The sequence below is a fragment of the Mesoplodon bidens genome, assembly GCF_964165515.1.
Source record: "Mesoplodon bidens genome assembly, chromosome: 1".
In the NCBI taxonomy this organism is placed as follows: Eukaryota; Metazoa; Chordata; class Mammalia; order Artiodactyla; family Ziphiidae; genus Mesoplodon; species Mesoplodon bidens.
Genome location: NC_138176.1, coordinates 36101768 through 36122329, shown reverse-complemented (window position 1 = coordinate 36122329; position 20562 = coordinate 36101768). Strand labels below are relative to the sequence as shown.

At 37.2% G+C, this 20562-nt stretch overlaps 1 protein-coding gene across 2 annotated transcripts in view; it reads left to right on the top strand.

The window, feature by feature from the left end:
* BTAF1 (B-TFIID TATA-box binding protein associated factor 1) overlaps nucleotides 1-16679 on the top strand; it is a 95406-nt gene extending 78727 nt beyond the window's left edge. For both annotated transcript variants that reach the window (XM_081251711.1, XM_081251712.1), the window contains 13 exons: nucleotides 893-1045; nucleotides 1274-1395; nucleotides 1484-1651; nucleotides 3607-3684; nucleotides 3816-3945; nucleotides 6148-6289; nucleotides 6438-6568; nucleotides 8197-8322; nucleotides 9772-9924; nucleotides 12182-12393; nucleotides 13612-13771; nucleotides 14167-14337; nucleotides 15801-16679. In XM_081251711.1, coding sequence (XP_081107837.1) covers nucleotides 893-1045; nucleotides 1274-1395; nucleotides 1484-1651; nucleotides 3607-3684; nucleotides 3816-3945; nucleotides 6148-6289; nucleotides 6438-6568; nucleotides 8197-8322; nucleotides 9772-9924; nucleotides 12182-12393; nucleotides 13612-13771; nucleotides 14167-14337; nucleotides 15801-15944 — 1890 coding nt within the window. In that variant the 3' untranslated portion in view covers nucleotides 15945-16679. The remainder of the gene's footprint in view (nucleotides 1-892; nucleotides 1046-1273; nucleotides 1396-1483; nucleotides 1652-3606; nucleotides 3685-3815; nucleotides 3946-6147; nucleotides 6290-6437; nucleotides 6569-8196; nucleotides 8323-9771; nucleotides 9925-12181; nucleotides 12394-13611; nucleotides 13772-14166; nucleotides 14338-15800) is intronic.
* The last annotated feature ends 3883 nt before the right edge of the window (nucleotides 16680-20562 follow it).

Sequence of the window (20562 nt, the reverse complement as noted above, 5' to 3'; positions counted from 1 at the left end):
TCACAGTTTTAAGAAACCTTGCAAGTGCTTTTCCTAAACATATTGTACTTCCATATGCATGATATGCAGCAGAAATGCTTTATGTGTACTTCATATTTTGTTGCACGGAATGTTAAAAAGATGTGCCATTCGAAGGTTGAGGTTTAATAAAATTATTTTTACTGGCTCAAGGACATTCTTAAGTGAAACCAACTTAAAAAAAAAAAAAGCTGGTGGATGGCTGTGAGAAATACTACAGTGACTACCAGTACACTTGGTAACATTGCCTTGATTCTTTCTGAGGCACAAGCAGTTTTGCCCATTATTTTTGTGCATCAGAGCAAATGTCAACACAGTGAAAAAAGTAATGTCTTTCTTTTGTTATGAAATAGTTGATGTCAATAACCCTTTGAAAAGGTCTTAGAAATCCTGAGGGGTCTGCAGACCATATTTTGAGAACCAATACCCTGGGGTATCATAACACTAAAATTGAGAAGCTCCAGTAACAGGATTTCACTTAAAATAAGCTATACAATTTTATTTGCCTCTTTATCAAGTAATGCATGGTACTGGAAAAAATAAATTGTAGCTGTGTTCTTTAAAATATCTCAAATGTGTTTGTTTAGTAGTCTCATTATAGCACTTTGAATACCTATCAAATTCTTAAATATTTGTCTTCCAGTCTTTAAAATCATACTATTTTTGAATTGCTTTTTTCTCTGCATTTTTATATATATACATATATATGTTTTATTGTTGGTATTTTTAAAAATTGAAGTATAGTTGGTTTACAATATTGTGTTATCTCTGCATTTGTATTTTGATAAGATGCGAAATGATTTCATAATCTGAGGATGGAAAAATTAATAAATAGTAGCAAATAGTTTTAATACACTTTAAAAAACAATTTTAGGCAGGCATTCCAGACCCTCCAAATATGTCAGAAGAATTAATCCAGTTGAAAGCCAAGGAACGACACTTTTTGGAGCAATTGTTAGATGGGAAAAAATTAGAAAATTACAAGATTCCAGTACCAATCAATGCTGAACTCAGAAAATATCAGCAGGTAAAGTTTTATACTTATAAATAGTGACTATTCCTTGTAAATGTGCCTTGAAGAGTTTAAAAATTGATTTAGTAATTCAGTTCTTCTGTTTAGTGTCTTATACCCATTTATTTCTTATTGCCTGTAAAACTACAGATTTTTTGGTGTGTGTAAACATGTTCTTTACAAGAAAAAATTTGTTATGATCTGTTCACATTTATCATTTTTCTTTTACTCCCAACCTTTCAGGATGGTGTGAACTGGTTAGCATTTCTTAATAAGTATAAGCTTCATGGAATTCTGTGTGATGACATGGGTTTAGGAAAAACTTTACAGTCCATCTGCATTCTAGCAGGAGATCATTGTCACAGGTAATTTTAAATGTTACTTTAAAAGAAGGCTTTCAGATGCTGAGCAGTTTAAACAAGCTGGTTAATTCATTGTGTTTTGCTGTCAAAGGGCCCAGGAATATGCAAGATCAAAATTGGCAGAATGTATGCCACTTCCTTCCTTGGTGGTTTGTCCGCCAACATTAACAGGTCATTGGGTGGATGAAGTAGGTAAATTTTGCTCCAGAGAATATCTCAATCCATTGCATTATACTGGACCTCCCACCGAAAGAATAAGGTAAGAACTGTACAACCAAAAAATGTTTTATCTTTTGCTTTAAGTAGTTTGGAAGAATAAAATCGATGAAAAATGAATTCTAGTTAGCTTTTTTGGTTGTCAGACATAGGAACTTACTTATTTAAGAAAGGTGAGTGAATTTAAAGATATAATCAGTGAGACTCATCAAAATTCAAGGACTTTAGCCATTGTTAACAATCAGTTGGGCTTTCTAAGTTTTGGAGCTAGGAAACTGTCAGGAACCAAAACCATTCTCTATGCCTTTCTTGGAAGTCTTCTGATCATAAAATCTTCTAGGTGCTTCTGTTGTATCCTCGTTTTCTACTCACTTTCCCTAAGTGCTCCCTCTTTCTTCTTCTCTCTCCTCAAAAATGCTTTTGGTCCACAGTGGCTTGCTCTAGCTGCCCTGATACCATAGAAACACTAGAGTTCTATTAGTTTTACCTTCTTTCTATCAACTAGTACATCTCTGTTCCTAAATACAAATGTTGAAGAGTGGTATATCATTGATTTCAGTTCATCTTTTTTTAAAAATAAATTTATTTATTTATTTTTGGCTGTACTGGGTCTTTGTTGCTGCACATGGGCTTTTCTCTAGGTGTGGCAAGCAGGGGCTACTCTTCGTAGTGGTGCGCGGGCTTCTCATTGCTGTGGCTTCTCTTGTTGCAGAGCATGGGCTGTAGGTGCACGGGCTTCAGTAGTTGTGGCATACGGGCTCAGTAGTTGTGGCTCGTGGGCTCTAGAGCGCAGGCTCAGTAGTTGTGGCACACAGGCTTAGTTGCTCCATGGCATGTGGGATCTTCCTGGACCAGGGCTTGAACCCATGTCTCCTGCATTGGCAAGCGGATTCTTAACCACCGTGCCACGAGGGAAGCCCTGATTTCAGTTCATCTTTTAAAGCTTGGATAGTCATAGATTGCTGATTAGTCCATATATTTGCTGCCCTCCTGTTAATAATAGCTAACATATATTGAGCACTTACTGGCTAGGCATTATTCTAAGCAGTTTTATTTACATTTATGTAAAATTGTGTATTCTCATAATTACCTTATGAGGTATGGGTACTATTATTGTTCCCAGTTTGCAGATGAGGAGTCTAAGACATGGGGTCTGGGAAGAAGGTCACTCAGCTAGTTAAATGAAGATTGGAACACAGGCAGCTCAACAGCTTGTACTCTTAAAGAATTTACTGTAAAAGAATTCATCCATTTATAAGTGGTAGAAGCTCAGCTCAGACTAGCTTAAGCAAATAGCAAATTCATTAATTAAATTGAGAATCTCAGGGGGTGAATTCTTGCTTCAGGTACATCTAATTTACTATTCTTCCCCACGTATAACTTGTTCTGTTGATCTCTACTGGACTTCAGTCTACTGTTGGTAGGTAAGATGACCATGGGCAGTCTTAGGCCTACATTCTCCTAGCTTGGCAACTATAATAAACAGAAATCTTCTCTCTCCCATCATGAATATATCAGTACTTGAGATGACTGACTGGCCTTGACTGGGTCATGCCCCCAAACCAGTCTTTGTGGTCAGGGGATAAAATATTGTGAATGGCTTGACCTGATTAAAATGCTTCATCTCTTTGGTGATTATGGGGACGTGTGATTGATAGCTCCCCGTCTACCCCCCAGCACAACATGGAATGGTGAAGGAATAGTGAGTGCCTCCAAGGAAGAGGTGTTGGCAAATAAAGTTAAAATGACCTCCACATTTTAAGTCAGGTACCTGTCTCTTTTCTAATCAGACTGAGTTAGGGCAACAAGGCCAAGTCATAAGAAGAATGGCCTTCAGGTATCAGGGTCATGGATGTAGAGTAAGCAGAAGGGAATATTGGGCTTAGTAGGTAGATTGAAAGCACTTTATACAATGGCATCTGTGGTTTTTCCTTTGAAAGCATTATTACAAACTTGGCAGATTCCCCATTTTGTTATCTTATGTATTTTTAAATACAGGTTACAGCATCAGGTGAAAAGGCACAATCTGATAGTGGCTTCATATGATGTTGTGAGAAACGACATAGATTTCTTTAGGTAAGAGTTAAACTTTTTTAAAGAAAGACTTAGTATCAAATTCAGAGAGACTTAGTATTTTCCTGCCTCAAAGACTTCATATTGTTCTTGACATATAGTAAAAGATGCTAACATTTTTTGTTTTTCTTCAGAAATATTAAATTTAACTACTGTATTCTTGATGAAGGCCATGTCATCAAAAATGGAAAAACAAAATTGTCAAAAGCAGTAAAACAACTGACTGCTAATTATAGGATTATTCTTTCTGGAACACCAATCCAGGTAATTATTTACCTTTTTTTTTTTTTTTTTTAATATTTGCCATGTGGAGAGAAGGCTTGGCATTTGACAGTGAATTAAAGAGGTTTTTTTAGTTTATAGGAATAATAATTTCCAATAATCTTGCTTTTATAATGGTTCATTTGGTATGTAGCAGTATCTGAGCAAACTAGGTTTTAAATCTCATATTTAAAATGTAATTTTAGGCTATGTAAACATAAGTCTTATGTCCAAAGTATGGGAGACATTAGTCACATTTTCTTCCACATTGGCCATTTTCCTTCTGCAGTATAATACAATTTGATTTAACATTGAAAAGCTAGAGATGATTCAGAGGTTACTCATCATATAGGAGAGGTATGAATACCTGAGGTTAGGAAGCAATTGAAGGAAAGAGATTGTAACCATTTATCTTGGAAAAGGAAGGAGATGGCTGAGTATGTAGATGCCTTTAGATATTTTTGAAAGATTCTCTTATCTTCCAGAGGAATTGGTTGCAAATGTTCACATGTAGCTTGGATAGCCAAGTCTGATGGGAAGATACCCTCCATCATTCTCCAGTTGGTAGGAGGGTAGACACCAAGTGACCTCTGAGATTGCTTCTGACTCTTAAAAAAATGATGGTTCTTTATGTATTTGTTACTTTTCTTTTAAATTTATTTTTGGTGATGGACTGACTACTAAAGTATTATGGTTTTGTCTATTAAGTAAGCACTTCAGATTTTAATAACCACAAGAGAGAACATAATTACAAACATATGAAAATTTAATGGAAGTAAGAAAAAGTACATTTAAAAGGGAAAAAGGGGGGCTTCCCTGGTGGCGCAGTGGTTGAGAGTCCTCCTGCCGATGCAGGGGACACAGGTTCGTGCCCTGGTCCGGGAAGATCCCACATGCCACGGAGCAGCTAGGCCCGTGAGCCATGGCCACTAGGCGTGCGCGTCTGGAGCCTGTGCTCCGCAACGGGAGAGGCCACAACAGTGAGAGGCCCGCGTACCGCAAAAAAAAAAGGTGGGGGGGGGACTTCCCTGGTTGTCCAGTGGTTAAGACTCTGCCCTCCCAGTGCAGGGGGCACAGGTTTGATCCCTGGTTGGGAACTAGGATCCCGCATGCCACATGGCACAGCCTAAATAAATAAGGGAAAAAATCACTCTTTAGGTTTGACATATCAAGATTTGTTTTGCTTATATGGAAACTTCACAGTATTTTAAAATTGATTATAGCTTTCACAACAAAAGAAGTATTTGTTTGCTTAAAGGCTCTCTTTTCCCCTTCCATACCTCAGTCGTTTAGCTCTGAAGCTGTAAGGTGGGTGGGTTTCTGCACCAAACAGCCATGGTAGCCCATGAGTCATGGGGCAGAGCCTAAGTAGGATTAGAAGGGTTTCAATATAGAATGGCAGCCCAGCATGGTGAGCCACTGCTTGAGCATGGTGAGGAGGGCTTCTGGAAGGGGTAAACAGATGGGATGGTACCTTAGGATCCACACATAGTGGGAAAGCATCCAAAATGAAAAAGTGTTGATTTCTTTTTTTCTTTTTTCATGAAACTCCAACAGAATTGGAAAGAACCTGTGCCTGTTCCTCATGACCCATAAATACTGGGTAGACTTGACCTATAACCAAACTCTTCTAGGTTTTCCTGTATTGAAGAAATGGTGGTATTGGCCAGATTTCTTAAATCTTGATGCTAATCTGAGTCTCAAAAGAATCAGACATGTATTCATCTTTCTCCTCTTCTATTTACTACTTGATGGAACCTACCAGTAGGATTTAAATACCATGGACCAAGGTTTATTCTGGTGGAAGAGACTTGAAAGTTTCCTCCAAATAGGATAGAGTATTTTCTCCAGATTTTACACGTTAAAATATAGACTCATAGAGACTTTCCTGGCGGTCCAGTGGTTAAGACCTTGCCTTCACAGGGGGTGCGAGTTTGATCCCTGTCGGGGAGCTAAGATCCCACATGCCTCATGGCCAAAAAACCAAAACAGAAAACAGAAGCAATATTGTAAAAAAATTCAATAAAGACTTCAAAAGTGGTCCACATCAAAAAAATCTTTAAAATATTTGTATATATAGACTTATACCCAAAAATGTGGTGATAATCTATGTCATCACAGTGGGCTTTCATTAATGTTCCATTTTTAAGTATAAGGAAATAATCCTAGTACACAAGATAACTGGTGTTCCTTTCTTATATTCAGAACAACGTTTTGGAGCTGTGGTCATTATTTGATTTCCTCATGCCAGGATTTTTGGGGACTGAACGCCAGTTTGCTGCACGATACGGTAAACCTATATTAGCAAGTAGGGATGCTCGAAGCTCCAGTCGTGAACAAGAAGCAGGTATGAAAAAGAGATATAGTTATATACTCTGTGCAAGTGAATATAATTTATATCTAACTTTTGGGAAGCCATTTAATCTTATTATTAAGAGAAATTAATAGAATAATAATAATAAATAGAATAAAGTTAACTCTCTTATTATTAATAGGTGTTCTCGCGATGGATGCACTGCACCGCCAAGTCCTGCCATTTCTTTTGAGAAGAATGAAAGAAGATGTTTTGCAGGATCTACCACCCAAAATTATTCAAGACTATTACTGTACTCTTAGTACTCTCCAGGTTAGGAATCTGATGATCTCAATTGTGGTTGGTGGTGGATGTTTATTAGGGGAATGTTTTGAACAAGCCACAGAAGTATTGAATAAAGGGGATTTAGCCTTTGGTTTATCACTCTTATCTAGCTTCTACTTCCTTAGACTTCAGGAATATTCAGTTTCAGACAGGTGTAGGTAAAACCTAAATGGATCTGTTTGGATATGTAAGTACACATTTGGGTATGTGCATTTTGAATATAGCATTAAAACAAAATCCAGTATCATAATTGCTTTGTTATATATGTCTAATTAATTGAAAAAGTTGGAAGGTTAAAATGATAAAGAAGTAAGCCAATGTTTTATAAGGGCCAGGAGTCTGCCTATAATGTCATATCCTTACAGCAGCATTATAGGTGTATACATCAGGGCTGAGTTGGGAAGTGGGACCTTGTCCCTTTTAAAGTATTGCCAGTAAATTTTCAAAATAAGTATTGGCTTCTGCACAGTTCTGATTTTGTACATAGAGACCATTATCAAAGGAATTTATTGTATGCCTTTCCTTGTGCAGTATTTTTGTAAGGGGAAACTGTCTCTTGTCTTAGTAAGATACGGCCTATAAGCAGAATTTTCTGTTTGAACGTTTACTTTGTGTTCTAGGTTAGTGAGCATCAGTCTGTTTCAGTATTAGAGTTGATTTAGTATGGTCAAATGAATAAAAGATATACAGACATACCTGGAAAATTGCTTCTTTCCCTCCAGTGTATAGACATTTAACCTTTTAGTATTTATCTATACAACTTGAGTTTAGTGGACAGGACACTAATTTAGATGCTAAGAGTTCTGTGATCATTTATATTATCTACCTCATCTCTCTGAGCCTCCATCCCTCATTTGTAAAAATTGGATTAATATTTCTTGAAGGAAAAATTTTTAGAGGTAATGAAATGAAGACTTTTTAAAGTTAAGTATAATAAAGAAAATGTGCCATATGAAAAAACCTGAGATGATATACTGGTGGTGGTATTACAACATCCTCATAAAACACATTTAAGTAGTCTGGAGGAAGGGGGCTGGGGAGGGAAGTGACATTTGGGTTCGTTTTGCACCTGCAGGTTTTTATTCTCTGACTTCTGTTCTCTAGCACTCTAGATTCTCTTCCCTTTCACATTGTTTTAGCATATACAAGGCAGGAACCCAGACTCCAAGATAATACTTTGAACTTGGTATGGCTTCTGCAGTTAGTATCCTTTTTTAAACTTGGTCTTTTGAAATATACCTATTAGGGTCTTGACCACATAACTTCACTTAAGGAAGATTTCCTCATTTACTTGTAAGGGTTAAAGTTCTCTTTTATTGGTAATGTATTTCTCTTCTTGAACAGAGTGGAAAAATCGCGTCTAGGACTATTTGACTATTTTTAAAAATATTTTAGCAGCCAAACAATGTGTTAAACTTGTTTTCTAAATGTAATTTAAAAGGAATTTACCAAAATGCAGTGGATCATCTGTAATCAAGTAGTGAAATATAGGTATCATAATTTATTTTCTTTGATGAGGGCTGATTTAAATTACTGCTTTTATTGGCCTTTGCTAGTTATGTTTTGAACAATTGAAAATAAATATACTTATTGCTTTCATGGGGGGAATTTTACAGGTTCAGCTCTATGAGGATTTTGCTAAGTCTCGTGCCAAGTGTGATGTTGATGAAACAGTTTCTTCAGCTGCACTTTCTGAAGAAACTGAAAAACCAAAGCTTAAAGCTACAGGCCATGTATTCCAGGTATATATTACAGTCCACTTTTTAAATGTTGTTGAACAATGTTCTTCAGTGCAGCAATTTTTACATGGAACACTGAAATACGGATTTATTTAGTTTTTTTCAGTGTTGTGTATACATTCTTGAAAATAGGTAAAAGTACCAATTTAATTTATTTTCATATTCATAATTAGTAATTAATAAGTGATTTAATATTAAAATTAAAGTAAAAACCGCAATATATGTTTATATATTACGTGAAAAGAAGGGTTTTAAAATAGAGAACCTTTTATTTTCTATTCAAAAAATATTTGAACATCTACCACAAGGCAGTAATTTTTCTAACCTCAGGGGTTAATTAAAGCAGTGGACAAAACAGATCCCTTCCCTTGTAGAGGTGAAAAATGATTAAGTAAGTAAAAAATATATATCATGTAAAAGAAAATAAAGGCAAGTATGGGGTTATACAGTATAGGAGTCACGGTAGGTTGTGGTTTTCAATAGAGTGATCAGGGATGTGACTGAGAAGGTGACATTTGAGCGAAGATCTGAAGGAAGATTGAGGTATGCAGATATGTGGTGGGGGGGAGTCATTCCAGGCAGAGGATACGTAAAGCACAGAAGTCCTGAGACAGATGATGAATGTGCTTGAGAAAAAAGAGATAGTATCAGCTCACTTTTTTTCTTTCCCTTTTGAAATATTCCACTGTAGAATACCTTCCAAACCCCCTTGTCACCAATAAATTAAATACTTGTAGCAGTTTTAAAGATAGAAATGGGAAAAGGTGATTTTTTAGGCTTATACCTCTCCCACAGTTTCTGTCATAGTGCTAACGGATACAGTTGAGACCCAAACTATAAGCCAAGTAAATGACAAAAGGCAAAGGGTATGGCTGAATCAGAGAAAGAAAAAAAAGACCTGAGGGGGTTCTGATTCTCAAACACAACCACTTGAAACACAACCACCTAGTTCCACCTTACCCTTCCCACCACCAGACCTGTTGAATCAAAATACTGTGTAGAGGGGAGAGATTTACAGATTTATAAGGTCCTCAAGAAGTTTTTATACCCACTGAAGTTTGAGAAACCTTTCTTTAGAAAATGATGTCTAGTTCTAGAATCATCTATCAGCATTATCAGGCACTTTGAGTGGGAAAGGGTTAGCTAGGAGCTAATAAATAAGACATTCTTTCACAAGAAGCTCATTGTCTAGTGGGGGAGACAGACATAAACAGTACAATTTATACAAGTTATAAATGCTGTCACAAAAATAAATACAAGTTGTGTAAGAAGCACAGATGAAGACATCACAGATGAGGTACTTGAACTGTTCCTTGAAGAACGAGCAGAGGAGTAGTGAGAAGGGGAAGAAAGGCATTTTAGATGGATGGACTAGCACAGGAAGATCCTGAGATAGGAACATTGGTGGCATGTGAAGGAGACTTGTGTATACTTTCTTCCCCTTTCTTAAAGGCATTACAGTACCTACGTAAACTGTGCAACCATCCAGCATTAGTCTTAACACCTCAACATCCAGAGTTCAAGAGTACTACTGAAAAACTTGTGGTGCAGAATTCTTCTCTCCATGATATTCAACATGCCCCTAAACTCTCGGCTTTGAAACAAGTAAGTAGGTCTTTTAAGTGTTGCATGTGTGTTGTACATTCTTGGTCTGTAACAGTAGGTAAATTTGCTTTGCAAAAGATTACTGAGGTGTTTACTATTTCTTTTATTTTTAAATTTGGTTTGTTAAATTTTTGATACAGCTTTTTTTTTTTTTTTTTTTTTTTGCGGTACGCGGGCCTCTCACTGTTGTGGCCTCTCCCATTGCGGAGCACAGGCTCCGGACGCGCAGGCTCAGCAGCCATGGGTCACGGGCCCAGCCGCTCCACGGCATGTGGGATCTTCCTGGACCGAGGCACGAACCTGTGTCCCCTGCATTGGCAGGCGGACTCTCAACCACTGCGCCACCAGGGAAGCCCTGATACAGCTTTTTAAAAAATTGTGGTAAAATATATAACATAGTATATGCCGTTTTAACCATTTTTAAGTGTAGAATTCTATGGCATTAATAACATTCACAGTGTTATGTAACCATCACCACTATTTATTTCCAAAATTTTTCCATCAACCTAATAGAAACTGTACCTGTTAAGCAATAACTTCCCACTCCCCTTTCTGTAACCCCAGGGAACCTCTAATCTACTTTCTGTCCGTATGAATTTGCCTGTTCTAAATATTTCATGTAAGTGGAATTATATCGTTCTTTTGTGGCTGGCTTATTTCACTTATTTTCAAGGTTCATTCATGTTAGAGCACATATCAGTACTTCATTCATTTTTATGGCCGGATAATGGTCCTTTGTTGTTGTTGTTATTACCACCACCAGTACATTTTGTTTATCCAGTCATGTGTTGATGACACTTGGGTTGTTTCCACCTTCTGGCTATTATGAATAATGCTGCAATGAACATTAGCTTGTATCTGTTTGAGTCCCTCTTTTTAGTTCTTTTAGATATTAGACCTAAGTGGAATTGCTGGATTATATGGCAATTCCATGTTTAACTTTTTCAGGAACTGCCAAACTGCTTTCCACAGTGGCTGCAACATTTACATTCCCAAGCTATGTGCCAGGGTTCTGATTTCCCTACATCCTCATCAACACTTATTTTCCTTTTTTTTTTTTTTTGCGGTACGTGGGCCTCTCACTGTTGTGGCCTCTCCCGCTGCGGAGCACAGGCTCCGGACGCGCAGGCTCAGCGGCCATGGCTCACGGGCCCAGCCGCTCCGCGGCATACGGGATCCTCCCAGACCGGGGCACAAACCCGTGTCCCCTGCATCGGCAGGTGGACTCTCAACCACTGCGCCACCAGGGAAGCCCTTTCCTTTTTTTAAGTATAGCCATCACAGTAGGTATGAAGTGGTATCACATTGTTGATTTGATTTGCTATTCCTAAATGACTAATGATGTTGTTTTTCATGTGCTTATTGGGACATTTGTATATATTCTTTGGAGAAATGCCTGTTTAAGTCCTTTGACTGTTTTTTCATTGGGTTGTTTGTCTTTTGGTTGAGTTTTAGTTTATATTCTAGATATTAAGGCTTTATCAGAAATATGATTTGCAAATACTTTCTCCCATTCTAGAGATGGTCTTTTAACTTTCTTGGTCATGTCCTCCATGGTGTCTGATGAGAAAAGAGGTGTTCATCTCATTGAGAATCCCTTTTACATGAAGTCACTTTTGGGAATTCCCTGGCAGTCCAGTGGTTAGGACTTGGCACTTTCACTGCCAGGGCCCAGGTTTGATCCCTGGTTGGGAGATGAAGATCCCACAGGTCATGTGGTGGTGGGGTGGTCACTTTACTCTTGCTGTTGTCAAGATTTTGCTTTTTGTCTTTGTCTTTCAACAGCTTGATTATAATGTGTGTCAGTGTGGATCACTGGAATTAATTTTTCTAGGGACTGCTTGCTCTGCCATTTGTTCATGTCACTCTTGGTATAACTTTTAAAAATGGAGTTTTAAAAAATTCTGAAATTTGGAAAGGTTAAAGGAACCAATTTCAAGTTAATGTAAATGTTAATACCATTTAGTTTTTCTAGCCTTAAAAATTAAGATCTTATTGTAAAATCTGGACTTTATTATTTTAGCATTTTGTAGTTATTCTGGCTTAAATTTTATTGAGAATAACTAATGGATGAAGAGTTTAGATTTCACACGGGCTAGTGTAGAAAATGTTATAAATGAGAGCCCCAGATGCTAATCTGCTTTTCAGGTCACAGGTAAGTTAACCTTTTCTCACCACAAAAAGGAATATTTATTTTGGTGAGATTGACTGCCTACTTTTATTGGACATCTGTGTAACAGTTGATTCTTTTTTCAAGTTGCTGTTGGACTGTGGTTTGGGAAATGGCAGCACTTCCGAGAGTGGCACAGAGTCTGTTGTAGCCCAGCACAGGATACTGATCTTCTGTCAGCTTAAAAGCATGCTTGATATAGTAGAGCATGATCTTCTCAAACCTCACTTACCCTCTGTCACTTACTTGAGATTAGATGGTAGCATACCTCCTGGCCAGAGGCATTCCATTGTTTCACGGTAAGTGGCTTCTAAAATCTTACAAATCAAGTTATAGTCAATTTATTATTATTACTTACCTAGAAGTTTGCCTCATGAAGTATCTTCTTTGGCTAGATATTTGCAAATGTGTTTTTTTGTTGTGTAATTCAACCCAACTAAATCTTTACCTTTTTAAAATACAGAACTGCAGAAATATAATTGAATAGTTTGTTTAGTTAGGGGGAAAAAAGTGTGACTGTATTAGGAAAGCACTCCTAAGGGCATGAAAGAAATTTAAGGCATCAACAAAAAATAGAGATAACTACTTTCCCCTCATCTGTTTATGGGGGTTGGGGCAGGAGGAAGCAAATGAATGGCTTGACTAAGCTCTTTATCCTGATCCCTCTGTCTCTGCTGAAAACAAGTTGGAAGCTGGCCTCGCTTGGAAGCAGAATCACTGAGTGCAGTGTTTCTTACATGTGGTTTCCTCCCTCTGCTTTGGAAATCTCAGGGGTTCATTTTTAAAAATGCATATTCCTAGGTTCTGTCCCAGGCCTGCTGACTTCAAGAGTGAGCATTTTTAACAAGCATCCCTAAGAGATTTTTAGGCACAAAACAGTTAGAGACCCACGAAGGGACTTTGAACTCAGGTTTGACTCTGACTCTACCATTGAGGCAGTGTTCTCTTGGGCCTGTTTATTATCCACACAGCCTGAGAGTCTCTCAGATAATAATAATATAAGTACAAAGCCCATTGCTTGACTCAGAGTGAGTAATAAATGGTAGCTTAGTAATGTTAGTTTTTCTTTTTCCTAGAAGCTACCAGATGTCCTTTGTCAATATCTTCTAGGACTAGTACAATTTTAGCAACCCTCAGCATGCTAATCTTCTACCTTCCCTGACTGATCTAACCTTTCTCTACACTCTTCTGTCTCCATATGTTAAAGGTTCATAGTTGGGTTTTGTCTTAATTATAATTAGTGTTCCATTTTTGCATCCATTTTGCAATTGGACTTAATTGCTAGGTATGAAATCTCTGACGTTCTAGAATACCTTCTTTCTACTACTAAAGATGTTATGTAGATGAAAAGAAGATGGTCTGAACTCAGGTGGTCACAGAAATGTCTATGTCGTGGATTATAAAGCAGTGTTCTCATTTGTGCTCTTTAATTTTTACTAAACAAACAGTTCAGTTTCTATTACTTGAACTTTAGGAAGAAATGTACTAATTTTATTTTTTAATATCTATGTTTTTAGGTTTAACAACGATCCATCCATAGATGTTCTCTTACTTACAACTCACGTTGGTGGCCTGGGGCTTAACTTAACAGGCGCTGACACAGTGGTATTTGTGGAGCATGACTGGAATCCCATGCGTGATCTACAAGCCATGGACCGGGCCCATCGCATTGGGCAGGTAAAAAGTCAACACTCACAGGTGTTAACTTGTGCACTGGGAAAAATAACTCCCTGCAAAAGACAGGAAGCCTTGGTTTAAGTTCCTGCTCCTATGTTAGTTAAGTGTTGTGACGTTAAGCAAGTCACTTAATTTTGTGGCACCATTTCCTCATGCATTAAATGAGGTGCTTGGGCTAAGAAAACCTGGGAAACTGTCTATTCCTAATATTCTGTGATCGTCTACAAACATTTTAAGGTCATGGGCACAGATAAATAAAGAAAACCCAATCCTAATTCAATGGTAGTTAAGTACTTACTTAGTACAAGTATGCAAGCCCTCTGACTTGGTAAATCTCAAAATTTACTTACCCATTTATTCTTGCTACAGTTGCTTAACTTCTTTTTCTCATTCAGAAACGTGTGGTTAACGTGTACCGATTGATAACCAGAGGAACGTTGGAAGAGAAAATAATGGGTTTGCAGAAATTCAAGATGAACATAGCAAATACTGTTATTAGCCAAGAGAATTCTAGTTTGCAGAGTATGGGGACAGATCAACTCCTTGATCTGTTTACTCTTGATAAGGTAAAGAACTTATACAATTTGTTGTATCGTTAATGTGTTCACAGACTTCCTGGGACTGCTTGGTAAAAGTATTAAAAGGAACAGCAAAAGTCATTCACTTTAGTATCACCTAGACAACCCTTTGAGGGAATTTTTGATGTCCAGATAAAACTCTCCAGGATACTAGGGGATGTTTGAAGGTCTGACTTTCTGATGGATGTCTCCAGTGTCCTCCCCAGGTTTTCTTTCCTTAGTCCCTACCTGCTACAGGACAGCTGTTTCTGGAGCCAGCTAGACCTGGGTGTGCGGTTCTTGCCCTGCCTCCTGTTAACTGGCGACCTTAGGCAAATTAACTTCTCTGACCATCTTCAGCCTTGGCAGGATAACAATGCCTATATTACTAGAGTTGTGAAGATAATAAATAGTAGCTATTGTTAATGTGGATGATGGAACGAATATATATCAGATAACAATCCATTATCAAAGGATGCACGAGCTGGAAATATTGGTTGGTCTAATAATGTAAAACTAATAGGGTTGGATTTAAAGTCCTGTGTAGGTTCAGAAAATCAACTGTACACTCAGTGTAAGCTAAGGTGAGAAATGGCCTTATATAATGCAATTAAACTAGCTGTAATAACAGAATTATAGTGTCCACATGTGAGAGAAAGTAGTTCCACTCTACTCTGTGTGTGTTAAGCCACATTTAGAATACTGTCTGGTTCTGGGTGCTGCATTTTAAACAGTAACAAATCAGTGAATCCCCAAAAGATGGCCAGAATGGAGAAAAGTTCTTCAATCATGTCATGTAAGGGAGGTTGAAAGAACAGGATCTGTGTAACCCAGAAAAAAAGGCTCAAAGAAACATGGATTGCTTCAAATGTATTTTATTCCGTTTGAAAGAATATTCTTATGGGTGACTTTCAGCAAGCAGAAACTGGGCTCAAGGGGTGTTCCAAGGAAGGATCTTATTGGCAAAATTTGAATATGGACTACATATGAGATCATCTTAATATACCAATATTAAATTTCCTTAATTTGATCTTTGTACTTTGGTTATCTAAGAGAATGTCCTTGTTCTTGGGATAAAGGGGCATAATATCTACAACTTACTCTCAAATGGTTTTGGGAAAGGCTGATAATTTTACTATATATCTAATACTAACATATACACAGGCGTATACACACACACACACACACACACACACACACACACGGGAGAAGAATGACAAAGCCAAGTGACACAGTTAACAGTGAGTTCTTTGCAATGTTCTTAAAATTCTTCTCAAATAAAAAGCATAAAATGATAAATTATTAGGGCTGTGGGAAAATAGAATAGGCTATCTTATGAGTTCACGAACTTCCCCATATTTTGAAGTGTTTAACTGCTGAAAAAGTGCAATGTTAGAAACAAGTATGATATTTTAAAGGAAAATAAAATTTCTGAAATCTTTCATTTTATCTTTCTGCCAATTTTTCTTAAGGATGGCAAAGCAGAAAAAGCTGACACCTCTACTTCTGGAAAAGCAAGTATGAAATCAGTCCTTGAGAACCTGAGCGACCTTTGGGATCAAGAGCAATACGAGTCAGAGTACAGCCTGGAAAAGTTCATGCATTCTCTCAAATAACTATCAGATATTGTAAATGCAATTGCTGCTAGTTCAGTAACATTTCTGCTGATATTCAGCAAATTTCAAAGTTTATGGTGAACTTTTTAGCTCAATGTGTAAATAGATCTGAAGAATATTCAGCATAACGCTGGTTCTTGTTTCACTGGGGGGAACAAGTTATTCTCAAACATTTGCACTGTATTAACTTTAAATGTTAATGTGAAATGGTTTAAATTTTACATGCTGAATAGCTGCAGAGCAGAGGAACCAAACCAGGTTTACATGTGCTACCATGAGGTGTTCTTACTGGGAACAAGCCTCCTATCTGTACACAGTAGTCACTTTGTACAGGATAATATCCATGAGTACGTTAGTGTTCATGTACATTTTTCCTTTTAAAGAGAACTTGTTTTTATAAATGATTAAAACTAGGGCTTTTTTTGTATAAAAGCCTTAATGAGCCATAATTTTAAGAATAATGACTACAATACTGGTCACTCTTGGAACATGAAAATCTTAGACAATGAATTGAACCAAGCCTTTGGTGGAAACTTTAACTTTATATATTTAATGCAAAGGCATAGTGTTGTTCAAATCTTTAACATCATCCTGTCAACTTTTAAAATATATCAACTATTCTAAATACAGGTAATGTTCTATTTAAGGCTATCATAACATCCTATTAAGAGGGTGTTCTTTTAATTTATCTAAGGGCTAGGATATAGCCAGATTCTGAGAACATATCTACTCAATAGGTTTCAATCATATATATATATATATATATATATATATATATATATATAAAATATATATTTTTTTGTAACTATGAACCTATACAGTTTTCCAGAAGTAGATTTTACACTGTTTAGAATTTCAAAACCTATGGTGAAAAGACTGTTTATTGTAGTAATGCATGACTGAAGCATAAAAGGGAGAAATGATTCCTTTATACACACAAACATACATAAATACACATATCTATATGCACAGATGTACCTATCCTGCATCCGAAAGGGTGCTTGGTATTGGCACTAAAATCATGTAGTTATACTGGGCAGCAATAATTGGGCATGAAGCTGGTTAGTGTTAGAAAAGTGAGCTCAATAGTGAGGGTGGGTATATGTATATAGATATGCATGTATGTGTATGTATATAATTTTATATATTTCACACATAAATTAATACATGCTTGTGTGCATATATATGTATGGGATATATTTGTATATACGTGTACAGGAAATAAACATCCCCCAGGTTTGTGGCTGGCCATACACATAGGCATTGGTTTCAAAACCATCAGACCTCAGCTGTAAAATAACTTTTTGTTAAAATAAAATTATACTGTTCTGCAGCATTTAGACATGGATATGTGTCACATTTCAGTAGCTTTGACAACCATACTGTAACATTAAACATAGCATTCCACAAGAGAATAAAAAAAAAGATTTAACTGTAAAAATATGTGCAACTGTGTGTTATTTGTAGGAAATGATCACTAGAAAAAGCAAAAGATTAGTTTAGATATGGTCTAAAAATGCTCAAGATCTTTTTTCTTACTAATTAAATGGTTATTTTTTCATTATTTAGGATTTATAGTCAAATTTGGTGGAAGACAAAAAGGAAATTCTTGACTTTATATAGAATATCCATTGTACATAGCACAGTGAAGCTGTTTGGGAATGTGACCACTCAGAGGCAGGAGTGGGGGGACTATAAGAGCATAATAGAAATTACAGAAAAGTAACAGCGTTGCATCACATATCTGTTCCAAATATTTAATCCCAGTACAATCTTATACCTCCCGATTAAAGATAGACCTCCCAATTTCCCAGAATACATGCTGGCATCAGTGGAATCTAAGTGAAATTGATTGCAGGAACATCTGTTATCAAGTGCCAGAGTACTCAGTGTGAATCTACAAAGCAAAAACTTGAGTTGTGTCGATTAACAAAATATTTGCTAGTCACACAAATCAGTGTCAGACATCAAAAACGGCCTCCTGCTTAAAGAAAGGGTTCCCACCAGTCTCTAGTAAATTCCCTTAAACCAGTGAAGTTCTGTTGAATATAGGGGCTGAGATCCTACTATCTGTGTAGGGACAACAACCATGGTTTCAGGCTCACAGGAGAAAGTGGAGCTATAACTTAATCCTCTCCATAAAGCCACAAAGACTTCATGTATTGAAACAGGACTAGTAGAACTGTCCAAGAGCCCAGAATCAAAGTCATCTGTGAGAAATCAGAATCCCAGAATATCTGTACCAAAGGTAAGTAAGGTTGGGTTATTTTAAATGTATAGCTATAAGAACCACAAATTAAGAAAATAACATATCAACTCCGGGACCCTAGCAGAAGCAAACAAAACTGCCCTATAGGAACAGTTTCAGATAGAGTTCCTTAGGATTACCACAGGGGAAAGCTTCTAAGATTAAACTCATACACACACAATCTACAGGAGGCAATGAACTACCAGGAGGAAGTCAGCAGATATAAATAGGAAAATTCGTTATTTCAAAACTGCAAATAGGGACTTCCCTGGTGGTCCAGTGGTAAAGAAACCATCTTACAATGCAGGGGACGAGGGTTTGATCCCTGGTCAGGGAACTAATATCCTACATGCCACGGGGCAACTAAGCCCGCGCTACAGCTACTGAGCTTACGCGTCACAACTAGAGAGCCTGCATGCCGCAAACAACAGAGCCCACGTGCTCTGGAACCCATGAGCCACAACTACAGAGCCCACATGCCCTGGAGCCTGCACGCCACAACTAGAGAGAAGCCCACGTGCCGCAACAAAAAGCCCACGTGCCACAATGAAAGATCCCGCATGCCTCAGCGAAGATCCTGCGTGCTGCAACTAAGACCCAGCACAGCCAAAAATTAAATAAATAAATCTTTAAAAAATAGAATAAAAACTGCAAATAGAATAATCTGAAAGACCATAAAATAATCATTAATTAGATATGAAAATAAGGAAAACATTATTTAAAGGTTAGGCAAATTTGAAACATTCATAAATGAAAAGTCACGAATTGAAAACTTGATAGTCATCAATGCAGATTAGACACAGGTGAAGAGAGAATGTGAATTGGGAGACTGATCTTATAAAATCTATGATGGGATACAGAGATGGATTGATAGAAACTATGAAAGGGCAGGCAAAAATGGGAGATGGAATGAGAGCACCTAATAATACAGTTCATAGGAGGGTCCAGAAGGAATGGGATATGGGAAAAGAGATGAAGTCGTCTTTGACTTAACTAATTATTACACACCCCTGCATCCAGTCTATCAGCATGTTCTACCATCTCTGGCTCCAAAATATATTCCAAGTCTGTTCACCATTCTCCATCTCTACTACTACTGCTATAGTTCCCACCATCATCTTGACTCTTCAGGACTACTGTATTCTAACTGGTCTTCCCACTTGCCAAGCCTCCCATGACTTCCTATGACACTCATACTGAATCTGAGCTCCTTACCATAGTATACAAGCCCTACATGTTCTGGCCCCTGCCCATCTCTCTCACTTTCATCATATCCCACCATATTTACCCCAGTCAAGTCGGTCTGTCCCCCTGCTAATGCCTCAATGTAAAACCAAATGTGTTTCCATCTCGATTTTGGTTCTTGTACAGCTTGGTGAATGGTATCATGGGGAGATATGGAATACTGAAAAAGGAACAGATTGGGAAGGGGGAGAGTAGGAAATCAAGAATTGTCTTTCGGTCGTTAAATTGAGATCCTTGTTATATCAAAGGAGAGATGCTGAATCTAGAGCTCAAAGGAAAGGTCAAGACTAGAGAGATAAATTTGGAAGATAGTATTTTTAAGGAATGTATGGGACTGAATGAGATCTCCTGTGGTGTTATTTATATAGTGAAGTACTATACAGCAGTGAAAAATCATTGACTATAGTAAAACATGGATAAATCTCAAAAACAATGTTGAATGAAAAAAAAAATAAAATATGTATAGTTTCAGTCTATATAAAGACTAAAAACAGGTAAAAATGAAACACTGTTTAGGGATATACAAACAAATCACATATATGGTTATTTCACATTTGAAACATAAACTGAGTGACAGTCACATGCACAACACTTATTGATCACTTCCTGCTCTGTACCAAACACAATGGGAGAAGCTTAAAGACCAGTGAGGAGGAAGGATACCTTAGCCAACAACTGATATGGTTACATTAATTTCAGAAGAAGTAGACCTCAAGGCAAAAGATATTACCTACAATAAAGAGGGGTACCTCATAATGATAAAGTGATTTCAGTTAACCAGGAAGTTATAACAGCTCCAAACTGATATACACCTCAAAATCCATAAAGGAAAATAGACAACTACATAAAAGGAAATGGACAGGTCCAAGGTCATAAAGATTTTAATACACCTCTTTCAGTAGAACAAGCAGGCAAAAAAAAAAAAAAAGCAACAGGATACAGACAATTTAAATAATATGGTTGACAAATGTGACTTAGTTGACATACCTAGATATAACCAACAACTCCAGAATACATTCTTTGGAAGCTCATGTGGAACATTCACCACAACTGACCATATGCTGAGCCATAATGCAAGTCCTGGCAAATTTTAAGAAATTAAAATCACAAATACAGTGTCCACTT